Raw genomic sequence first — 12,561 nt, 5'->3', positions numbered from 1 at the left:
TCCATGCACTCTCTCATTTTGGATGCTGCATGTGTTTTAGGACATCTGTGTCTTTGCCGTTTGCCTCTTATTATTTTGCACAACAGATGTGCTCAGTACACTTACTACTCTACTGACAATGCAGTGCTACATTATACAGTATGAGACAGTACAATGTGATACAATAACACTGATTTCTACACTGCCATGTAGCATAGATTTTATTTGTAAGTAAAATACAGCGATACGATACAGTGCGCTGCAATATGATGCAATATTGTGAAGTGCGATTGAGGACAAGACATGACCTCATAAACATAGTAATAAACAAAAAATGTTTTACACGCACACAATCAGTGAAGTTGTGTTTCCTGAAAGATGAATATTGTATATGTTTCAATGACTCTGGTCTGCTGGTTATTTCATTACCTCACACACACGGCAGCTGTATAACCTTACTTCAGCAGAAATATCTATTGGAAAAATTTACTGTGGAGAACCGGGTGTGCAGTTCACACACACACACACACACACACACACACACACTTAACAAATTTAATTAAGTTGCCACAGATTCAGTCCAATATTTCCTCCACACACAAACACACACACACACAGTTGTGTTTGTAGACTTGTGAGAACACTCACTGACCCAATAATACCTCTCCCCCCTCTCTCTCACCAACGGTACCAATGCAGCTTCAAATAGTGCTGAATCAGCTGAAAAGCTGCCAACAAGGTTCCAACGACTGCCAAAAAAAACGAAGCCAATGGATGTTCACCGACGTTCCAGTGCCGGCTATGACCAGGGGTTGGTGTGGTTGAATGTGCAATATGAAAATGTCCTCACAATGACAGTAATGAAGTCAACTTTGCAAACACACACAGCTTCAATTAATAAAGCAGTGATATTAAAATGATCTTTTCTGCAAAGCCACAAGAACGACCACATTATTCATACTGTAACTCTGTGTGTCTGTTAGTGTGATGACCACACAGCTGAAATATGTGGACGACCAATTGAGACAGAGAGATGTGTGTGTGTCTAATGCCCTGACTTTCCATTAGAAGCAGCCAGCTGAGCCCACAAAGTACTGAGCATGTAGATCATGTAAAATTTACTTTAAATCCCAAAGTAGCAGTACTACAGCAAGAAAGTAATTTTCTCAGACATACAGATAAAGTAATGAAAGACTATAGAACTTGATGCTGTTGATAACATGAATGTACACATCCGTCCAGATTTGGTCCACGTGTAGCCTCATGAATATATTTCATTACTCAAGTAAAAGTACTAATACCACGGTTTCAAATACTCATTATCAGTATGGGTCTACATTTTACTATAACATACTGCATCACATTGTACAACGCTGTTCTAAAGACACTGTTGTACCATGTTATACTGTATCATATTATAATGTATACTTGTATCAAACAATATAACGTATATCTCTACATGACACTGCAGACAACAGTATTACATCATATTGTATTTTATTCCTTCACAATACACAGTCTCGTACTATCTCATTACTGTATAGTACGCATCATCTCGTACTGTACTATCAAATGTAGTATTTATTTATTGTATTATTTTGCTTGATCTCTGCTGTTTTCCGGTGTCCGTTCATCCATTTAAATACTTAAAATTACTACTCCACAGAAAAGCAAACTTCTAACAGCTTTGAATTGAAGTTTGCAGTGAAAATAAAACTCAGTGTGTGTACTTGGTCTATGTAGTTGTACTTGGTAAATTATGAGCTGTAGGATGCGTCACACTCTGCCACACTGATGGTGACAGAAGCAGATTTGTGTCTTAAACCAGTTTTAGTTTTCTCAGCTGAGTACAGCAGAGTTGCACCCATCTGTCTCTGTGTCTCAGTGTCTTTCTGCAGCTCCTCTGTCTTCCTGGGCCCTGCTGACTGCTGGGTTCTCACTGCATGATCTGTGTAATTCCATGAACATTTCTCATTCTGGGACAATAAACTCACGTCAATCTTAATTCCTTGTTTCTCTCTCTGCTGTTTTTTCCTCTTTCAGTCTGGTTTCTGTGTCTCCTGCTGGTTCCTAATGTCAACCAGCCAGTGGACACTGTAGGAGACTGTGTGTAGATCTGTTGTCCCCATGGTAACTGCTGCTTGGTTGCTAGGCCTGTCGCTATGGGGTCAGAGGTGCCAGGCAACAGCAGCATGTGTTTGTGTGTACAGGTCCTAGTGTGGTTATGTGGACATTTTAACTCTGTACTATCCTTGTGAGGTCATTTTGGACAATTACAGGAATGTTGGAACAAAATTTTGTAACTGTGTCTCAACGGGTCCGTGTGTTGATAATTCTTGTTTGCTCCACTAAAAGAGAAAAAATGAGCCAAGAAAGACAAAAACAACAAAAACGCTAAAACCTGACAGAATTGGAGCTCAGACAGGTGATAAATGAGCAAAAATATGAGAAGGAATGTGTCAGGGTGTCTTCTTCCTAATTCTTCGCGACGTGTCTTTAATGAGCTACAGGGACATAAAGGAGAAGGACACCATGAGGACACTAATGAACCCCACTGGTGAAAACACATATGTTAGAAATCCAATCAGAGCTGATTAGAGGACACATGTGTCTGTACAGTTACTCATCCTGTAGTTAGTTACAGATTTAAGCTTCTTTCACTGTTTACAATTTATAGTATTTCCACTGCTCAATAATTCAGAGGGAAATTCTGCACATTCTGCTGTAATACAATAATCTGACAGCTGCCTAATGAGTCACCTTTATCATTTAAAAAAATGTAATTTTCAAGTTGTGAATACATTTTGTAGTTTTACCACACAGACCTCAGTCACCTCAGGTAACTACGTTGATTTACTTTAGTGCAATATTGATGTACTTTAATAGAGTATTTCTATTTCTCTAGATAGTACACAACACTGGCATCACCAGCTGCAACATTACTGATGTTTACACATTTTTACCTCGATACACCTTTTACTACTTTTGGAACTTTTGTTTATTTTGATGCAAATATGTTTGTATTTTAAATCAAGTAATGATGCTTTCACGTAAATTAATAATCTTCTCCTCTCTTTACTCCAGCTACATGTTTTAAAAGATTTTAGTGCTAAAATTTTAGAAAACAATTAGAAGAGTCATCTGTGTGAATCCCAGTGTGACGCCAGCATCACAGACCAACTTTGGACTAAACCAAGTCCACATTTCTGACTGTAACAACATGGACACACATGTAAAATGTCACATACAGCTGAAAATCCTGACAATGTGCTTTTATTCTGAAGGCTGAATGGGGTCAGTGCGTGTGTGTGTGTGTGTGTGTGTGTGTGTGTGTGTGTGTGTGTGTGTGTGTGTTTGTGTGTGTGTGTGTTGTACTAAATGGCCAATTTCCTCTGGGAATAGTAACTTAATTAAGTACAGACACACACTGACCATCTATGTGTGTGTGTGTGTGTGTGTGTGTGTGTGTGTTGGGGGGTGGGCTCGGCGACAGGAAGATAGATGAAGCACAGGAAATGAGCTCCAACAGACAGACAACGTTGTGTGTGTGCAGGACAGCAAACGATCAATCAGGTGATACACAGTCAGAGACATCTGTGACCTCTGACTTCTGAGGGTCACCAGGTCATGGAGGAAGGGGCACTGGGGGTCAAGTCGACTAATGACTTGACAAGATACCCAGAGGTTTTCATGTTTCATGACAACTGAAGACACTGAGGGTGATCACTGCAGCTACTACTACTACTACTACTACTACTACCATGACCATTTAGCTACTAATTCAATAATACTGCTGTTCTGATGTAATATTGTTCATGCTAGTTGCAGTAATACTGCAGATTCAAATAGTGCTGGTTTTGCTTTTAGTAACGTAGTAAATACTGCGACTACTGCTTCTTGCTACTACACATAAAAAGTAAAGTAGACAGAGTAATAGCACAACACATACTACATAGAGTATCACAAACGTTCTTGCTGCCACACATGCACAGTACCACCCCCTCAGTATACTCTGTGGACAGTTGCATGCTGGGTAGTGTAGTCTCACCGAGGTGTTCTGACACTGGATGCAGGACGAGTTGAAGCGGACGGCCGGGATTCGCTGGACTTTGCCCTGGATGTTGAACACACACTCGTAGTTCTTCTGACCAGACTGAGGCTGGGGGAGGTTACGGGCTCGCAAGGTGATTGGACGAACCATTCCAGCTGGGACGAGGATGTCAGAGGTGGGGAGGATCTGAGGACAGCCCTGCAGATAGGGAGCGGGACATTAAAAACATGTTGACATTAAAGGTTCAGTCTGTAAATTTAAAATATGCTAATCAGCACTTAAGAGAGGGAATTAGGCCAAACCGGTTTCCAGCACTATCCTTTAATACTGGCAGTGTTCTGCAGTCGTACACTGAACACGTGTCACAAAGCAGGTAGGCTGCTGCCTTAGTCAGTGCGGACATCTGCACCAGTGTTGTTACAGTTCACTGAAACGAAGTAAGACATCACACACTCCAACAACCTCTGCTGCTTCTTGAATTGTCTCCTGCATCAATGTAAAGGCAGCTGTTCCTGCTGGTTCAGCTTCAGCTGATGTTTAACCATTTTACATCTCTCTACAGGTAATGATTCCATTTCATCTTATGCCATTTATTGATTGATTGTGTGGTTTGTAACAATAATGAGAAAAATCATCAAAAGCCAAATCACCAAAATGAGGAGTGTACTTAGTATAATTAGCTCCACACACAGCTTTAGTTTTGTGATTTAACCCATTTAAACTGGAGAAAAGTGTGTCTCTGCTGTTTGCTTAGACGTTTGATGTAATATTTAAGAATAGTCTATTGCACATTTGGATGTTTTTTCTTTGATTCGTTTTTAATTTCTTCTTAATTTTCTTTTTTACACCAAAAAACAACATGTTACTGCTGTTACCGTACCATTATTTAATTATTGAATCTGAAAACACATGTCAATGATACTTAGTCTCCCCATGATTGAAAGCTTGTAGCTTGAAGTAATTGTTTCCTGTATGACTTCAAAAGTCTCTCACATCATTGTGTAAGAATTTTGTTCCAGTCTTCTTTAGAACATGGCTTCAGCTCATTGAGGTTTTTGGGCACAGCTCTTTGAAGATCCCACACACACTTTCAGTATGGTTGGTATGGTTTTGGATGTTGACTAGACAAACTAGTTAGCTGTCAGACAGATGGCATCACATTTGCCTCTAGAATCCTCTGGTACAGTGAAGAGTTCATGGTCGACTCAATGACTGTGAAGTGCTAAAACCTTCACTCCTCCAATGCTCAGTTCGACAGTGGCTATGACGGGTTTCTGCTGAAATGCTGAGTTTGGTTTTCACCATGTTTCTGGACTTTAAGGCTAAACCAGTCCAGTTTGGCCTCATCTGCCCATAGGGCTTTGTTCCAGAAGTCTTGTGGTTTGTTTTGTGAACCTCAGTCGTGCCTTTATGTTTTTTAGACAGAAGAAGCTTTCTGCTTTCACTCTTCCAAACAGCCCATACTTGTTCAATCTTTGTCTAATTGTGCTGCCATGGACTTAAACATTTAATGTGCTCAGTGAGGCCTGTGTGCTCTGAGATGGATTTGCACTGTCTGTTCTGTGTGTACTGAGATACAGTGAAACACACTCTAGTACAGCGTCTCCGTCCTCAGTGTGTGTGCGCATGCAGTGATAGACAGCTGGTGACAGATCTGAGCTTCCTGGAGCAGCAGGAAACACTCACACACTCTGACTGTGCATCTCAGTTGGGTGAAACCTTTATTAACGAGCGTTGCCACCGCAATTAATTACCTTGTGATTGACAGGAGAGCCGTTAGCTCCACAGGAAGTGGACCAGAGCACAGCGGACACCAGCTACCGTGGAGTCTGTGTGTGTCTTGTGTGGACATGTTTATCACAGATACTGTGAAGACATTTCTATCACTGTGAGGACAAAATATATATGTCCTTTTCATGGCAAGTTTCTTCAGAAGGAGGAAGCTTAGTTGAGTTAAAGATAACACAGCAGCTTCTCTTTATCCTTTATCCAGTTTATAACATGAAAAAGAGACTTTTAATGTGAAAGAGGCTCAAAACAAAAAGAGACTTTTAATGTGAAAGAGGCTCTAACCTAGTTGAATAACTGATGGTCTCCCCCTCCTCCTTTCCTCTCTCTGTAGTCAGCCTCATTCCCTGCTAATTAACATTAATTGCTTTGATTGGACGCTTTCATGTCAATTAAGTGTCTATTTATCTCCCATTAAACAATTAGCCAATCACAGGTTGTTACTGTCGCCCTGTAATGACACCAAGCACCAATCACGTCAACGACTCAATCCCTTGCTCGCTGTCGTCCCTGCTAATGAGATAACAAGCAGCTCCTCGGTCACAGGAGTAATCTGTTACTGTCTGACAGGTGTAATTGGATAATTACTGTATTTTCTTTTTGTTAAAACCTTCAGTTTGCAGCTGTAACTAGAATTTAATCCTTAAATAAGATACTTCGAGATCAGTAATCTAAAAATGTTTAATTGATTGTGTAATTAAAATGATCACTGAAATGATTAAAAGGACCTTCATGTTTTACGTGATGCTCTCTCCTTTTTGATTCCTTACATTTAGTAAATACACATTCTTCATAAACATCAGTTTATCTCTAAACAGTTTACAATGTTCTAAGATTGTGTTTAATATCTGGCACATTCCTACTAACTGTTTAAAATGTATTTATTTCTTTGAAGACACATTATGTTTGTGGTTCTTTTGTATGCTGTGACCTCTGGGACTTAATTTATGCACAACAAGTTTATGTAGGTTTCCACAAGTCAGTTGGTCCAGACTTAGGATGCTGCTGCAGAACAGAAACCTTCTGAAATCAGCCCACTTTTCTTAAACTCTGTGTTTGATTAGTGGTCGTCCTGTGAGGTGGATCTCCTGAAGGCATCGCTGATCTGTGGGGTTGAATTTTAAATCTCAGATGTCACAGTGTCCTTGAATGCATCAGCAGGTTTTAGGTGTGTGTGTGTGTGTGTGTGTGTGTGTGTGTGTGTGTGTTTCTACCCTTCACTGTTGACCTGAAGCTTTACTGCTGTTTGCTGAACCATGTAATAACAGAGCGAGAGCAGCTCTGACCTTCACGTTTCTGCTCTTCACTGTCAAAGCCGGAAAATGATGGAACAAGCTGCCAGTTTAGGCCGACAGTGGCTAACAAAGACAAGCTGCAGCTGGTAGTGATAACTAGTGAAAAACACCTGATATCTACACAACATCTACAGTAATGTGACAACAGACAGTGATGCCCCTAAAAGAACACACAGAGTTAATCAAATGCTACCAGGTGACGGAGGGGAGCATCACATTTTTCTGTGTGCATGTGTTTTTTGTACCTCCATGTTGCTGACTCGACCCTCCTGGAAGGAGCAGTCCTGCAGGTTGTTGGTGCAGATGTGACGATATTTACACCAGTGACACGGGAACACGCTGCTGACGCAGGACGTACACCTGAGACAGAGGTAAAAGATTTGTTTGTGTAACTCGTCTCAAAGGATCATTCTGAGAAGTCTCTGGACACACAGTGAGTCTTTGGGATTAAAGCCCATTGTTGTCTCTGAGCTGACGTCAGAAGCTGAGGATGAACCTGCTGTATTTTCTATCTGCATCAAAACATTTGCACAACCTCTGCTGGATTTAACCCCAACATGTTCAAAGTGCTTTATGGTCTGCAGCCCTGTCACTGTGTCAGCAGGAACATCAGGATTGGATTCTTCACATCTCCAGGGTCTGCATCTGATGTTCTGATCTTGCAAAGGTTTTAAATTCAGTTTCCTAAGACAAATACTGATACTGACATATACTGTGGTCAGGACCAGGACAGTATGAATAATTTGTATGAATAGTTTTACTTATTAATCAATCATCAAATCATTATTATGAAGTAAGGGCAAATGGACAGGAGAGGAAGGAAGAGCAAACAAGGATAGAGGAGGTAAGGAAGTGTCAGACGTACGAGTTGAGGACGGAGCAGTTGTAGTAAATGAAGTCTGTGGCGATGAACAGGTGTCCGGTCTCTGTGGAGCGAAGACTGAGCTGAACCACACGTTTCTCTCCTGAAACAAATTATACTCATCATTTAACTGATAGCAGTACTTATCTTCAAGCAACAAAATGAAAGTACAATTCAAACATCAAAATCAGCAGAACAAAGTGGTGTTAAACCAAAACAAACAGGAGCTAAAAGAGGCTCAAGGACTCAGCACACTGTGTGTGTGTGTGTGTGTCTCACCGTAGGAGTGTGTGTGAGGTGGCAGGTCTCTGAGCGAGGGGGCCATACACATCACCTGACCTTTGGACCCCACTTCCCCAGGGGTCTCACTCAGGTCGTCAAACACACAGGAGACCCCCCCAGACAGAGCCGGGACATTTTGAACCCGGATCACTAACTACAGAAACACAGATTATTACATTTAATGATGTACCTCAATTTACAAACTACAAATAATGTATCAAAAGTCTTCATAAAATATCCTCTACTCCTCTCTTAGTCTTGCATGTACTATTACAAAGTACTATTACAACAGTCTAGTTGTAATAGTACTACTATCTACTATATTAGAAATAAAAGTTTTCTGCATTGGAAAGTGTATTAAATACAAAAGTATCAGAACATACTTAAAAAGTAAAATTACCTGTGTTGCTGCAGAGGTAACAGACATGTTGCTTGGGGTGACGGAGACATCGACACACTGATCCAGTCGAGTGTTAAAGTGTTGAGGCTCATCCCACCTGTCACACGCTTCCTGTCTGGAACATCTGGAGAGGTCAAAGGTCACCAAAGGGTCAATGCACTGTACACACTTCTTTTATTTTACACATATTTATTATTATTATTATTATTATTATTATTATTAGATAAAGTTATTTGACTTATATTGTTATTTTAATTTTTCAGTCTCTACATTTTCTTCACACATTTACTCAAAATTTGTATTGTTAAATTATTTAGTTTTAAATCATTCTTCAATATGAATTAATAAACTTGACTAAATCATTTTCAAATAAATGTTTTTAGGCTTTTAAAACATTCTATGTTATTGGTTTGATTTAAACTTTTACTTACTCCTTTTTTTAAAAAAGTTGAGCTGTTTATTGTGGTATTATTTAATCCATTTTTTGATAAAATCAGTATTCTTGATTGTTGAAATTTAACATTTATTTTTTAATTTAATCACCTGTTGCTATATTTTTAAAATATTTATCCAAAGTTTTACTTATTGTCCATTTTTGTTATTAACTACATTCTCATTTTATGTTGCGCATTAAAGCATAAACTCCCTAAATATTTGTTTATTAGAGCCTCATCTTAGAAAGAATATAATGAAACACAATTAAAACTGTGTTTAAATCTGTGATTTTCTGTTTGTGAAATGACTAATGACAAACAAAAGAGTGTGAAGTGATACTACAGACAGTCAGCAGGAAGCTGCAGCTCCACCCATAACAAACAAGCCTGCAGCAATGATCCTTCACTTTTAATTAACACCAGATGGAAACAGAGGAGGAACAGTGATGGTGATGAAGAGCAGACAGGAAGAGAAGACCCATTTCTGCTCTTCATCACAAGATGTTGGCAAATAGCTTATATTGAGCTGATATTGTCCTTTAAATATTGTTGATTTACTGTCAGAATTTGGGGGAAAGATATTTCAGAATAAAGTGGAAATAGTGTATTTAGACAATAAAGTTGTAATATCCAAGAATACATTTTAAATATTTCAAAAGCAAAATGGAACCATTCTGAGAATACAGGGATTCAAAGATATCTGAAATATATCAAAACAAATATATTTTGATATAATACAACATTAATCTAATTTTTAAGTTAAGTCTTGAATTTTATAATTTAAAACATGTAACAAATCATTAATATGCAATTATTTTATGCTGTTTGTTGTAGCATCGAATGACTTTTTCTTCAAAAAAAGTCATTCGGAGGCTCGCGCCCCGCAGTGTCCAACCATGTGTCGAACTGTCCCTGGGCAAGACACTGAACCCCCATCAGCCCATTCCCATCCCCAGCTGTGCAGTGAGGGTCCTAAGCCCGATGGAAATTGAGGGGGTTGCACCAGGAAGGGCACAAAAAACTGTGCCAAATCAACGTGGACTAATGATCCGCTGTGGTTACCCCAACGTACGGGACAAGCCAAAAGGACAAAAAAAAAAAAAAAAGAAGCTACTTATGTGCAATTTTATGATAATTTACTAGTGTATTTTAAAGTAATATTACTTTATATATTTACTTCACTCCACGTTTAGTCACGATTCAGATTCAGATTCAGATTCAGAGTAATTCATCTCTGTGGACAAACAGGAAACATTAAGCTCAAGATTCCAAACCCAAAAATATTCAGTTTAGTGTTTTATGAGGCACAGAAATGTGACAGACTGGAAGAGCTCGGGTGATTTTGTTTTTGTTCAAAAAAGAAGGAATCATCTAATTGTTAATTCAGAAAGCAGCCGATACCACTGGTAAACAAGGGCTTTTACTTTGAAGGGAAAGCTATTAACTGATGCTAATCCAAAGAGGAACTTCCTCCACCTGCCTGAACATCAAAGAGTTCTCATGCCAACAGAGAGTGTGTGTGAAGCCTTTATAGAAACACTAATGATGCCTCATGGGAGCGTGTGCACACACACGTCTCTCTCTCATTTATACTTTTCTACAAATTTTACCTCCTTTTTTCCTTTACTCTGTCTTTCATTTCTTTCATGTTGTCCTCCATTTAGACTGTCACTACATGACCAAAAGTATGTGGACAGCCGAGTATATGCGATAGAGTGTTGATTCATTAAAGATGGCTCCAGATGTTGACACATCAGAGTTGACATGGACTTAAAAAACAGTTATGGCTTTCTGAGGAAAGCTGATTGCTCAGCTGTCATGTAAACCGTAAAAGCTGGTTTTGTGAAATCATTGTAGGGGATAAGGTGTAGGAGAAATTAGGTTACTCTGCAGATTTTCAGTAACCTGGTTTCTTCAATGTTCCCAGATTACTGGGGAAAGCTGATTTCTTTGAGTAACCTGATTAATTAAGTGCATGAAAACACAGCCAGTGAAAAGACCTCGCTCACAGTCAGTGTTCTGGTTCTTCCTAAAGCGAAGGGATGGAGGTCACTGAGGTCGCAACAAATTTAGTTGTCCTTTAGTTCTTTGTGAAGATTAAACAGACTTTTATGTTCAAGTGACATAATTTAAAGTTGGAGTGTGGATTTCAAGTTTAGGGTAGTGGAGTTGTACTGAAGTGCATTACAAGAAGAGGTGTTTCTAATGTTTTGGCTCCATAATTCATTGTTAATAGAGTGTTCAAACATTTAGAACCACCTCTTCTTTAATGCATATAAGTAGGACACAATAATAAAGACATAGTAGAATTATCACCTTTCTGATAGTTTCAACCTGAAAACTTAGATTAGATTGTACAGGTGGTCACAATGTTTGGCCTGATCCATGTATATACTATATGCGCTACATTTCCACTGGAATATACTACACATATTTGAAGTATTAGTACTCAATATAGTGGCATAGCTAACAGTAAGCGGCAGACATGGAGACAGCTGTAACCACAGTAACCGTACTACAGTTACATTTTGTTTGTTCATTATTTGTGTAGTTTGTGACTAAACCTGAACCAGTCTCAGGTGCCAACATTTACACTGATGATGTTCGTCTTACTTGTTGAAGAGGACACACCACCCACAGTGAGGGTCTCCTGATCCCAGGCAGGCTGAACAGCTGCTGTACTGCTCACAGCTCTCCACTGGCAGCCTGGTCACCTGAAATACACACAGTGAGAACTTCACAATTGTACAAAAGCTACTTTTCAAGCAAATAAAAGGTTAATTTGATTAAGGAGTAATCTGCTGATTAATTTATGTATAAAACCTCAGGAAATGACGCCTTAACTGCATGTTATCAAAAGTCCAAAACCTAAAATGGAAGGAAATACAAGGGCCTCAAATTTGTTGTACTTAACTACAGCATTTAAATAATGTATCAAACTACTTTCTCCCACTGAATTATTTGCAGCAGCAGGAGAGTGAATGAGGAAAAGTTCGTTTCCATGGTGATGAAGGTGCATGTGACCAGCTGGACAGTGTGGATGACTGATGAGTTTTAATAGTTTTTAGACAATAATGCAGCTGTGTGGCAGGGAGTCGGACTATTGTTCAGACTGTTACAGAGACAGTGTTGATTTGTGTCTGTAAAAAAAGAGAAAACCAGCTGCTGTAATTTATTATGATCGATGAATAAGTATATCAAATTAACTCATTGTTGATATTTTGGTTGCATGGTCATAAAGTAACTTCACCAGAATTATTCCCACATTCTTTGTGTGTGTGTCTCTCAGTGTGATGTGGTGGTTTTCCGCTGACAGTAAATTAGCCTGAGGCCTGTGTGTCTAACACATTTGTCTTGATTTTGCAGACAGTTAGTCACTGTGTGTGTGTGTGTGTGTGTCATATCATTTACCCAGAAGCCCCTGCAACAGGGAGACAGTAAACACAGTGGACGCTCTGTCTCCGTCTCAT

General features: G+C 39.3%; 1 protein-coding gene across 1 annotated transcript in view; it reads right to left on the bottom strand.

The window, feature by feature from the left end:
* The window catches only part of plxna3 (plexin A3), a 95,490-nt gene that overhangs the window by 24,854 nt on the left and 58,075 nt on the right, over positions 1-12,561 (bottom strand). The window contains exons 8-13 of the mRNA XM_067526187.1: positions 11,705-11,805; positions 8,658-8,781; positions 8,255-8,411; positions 7,979-8,078; positions 7,359-7,473; positions 4,028-4,228 (exon numbers count right to left, since the gene is read on the bottom strand). Coding sequence (XP_067382288.1) covers positions 4,028-4,228; positions 7,359-7,473; positions 7,979-8,078; positions 8,255-8,411; positions 8,658-8,781; positions 11,705-11,805 — 798 coding nt within the window. The remainder of the gene's footprint in view (positions 1-4,027; positions 4,229-7,358; positions 7,474-7,978; positions 8,079-8,254; positions 8,412-8,657; positions 8,782-11,704; positions 11,806-12,561) is intronic.

This window comes from Channa argus, chromosome 13 (genome assembly GCF_033026475.1).
Source record: "Channa argus isolate prfri chromosome 13, Channa argus male v1.0, whole genome shotgun sequence".
NCBI classification, from domain to species: domain Eukaryota; kingdom Metazoa; phylum Chordata; class Actinopteri; order Anabantiformes; family Channidae; genus Channa; species Channa argus.
This window is presented reverse-complemented; position numbering and strand designations above follow the sequence as displayed.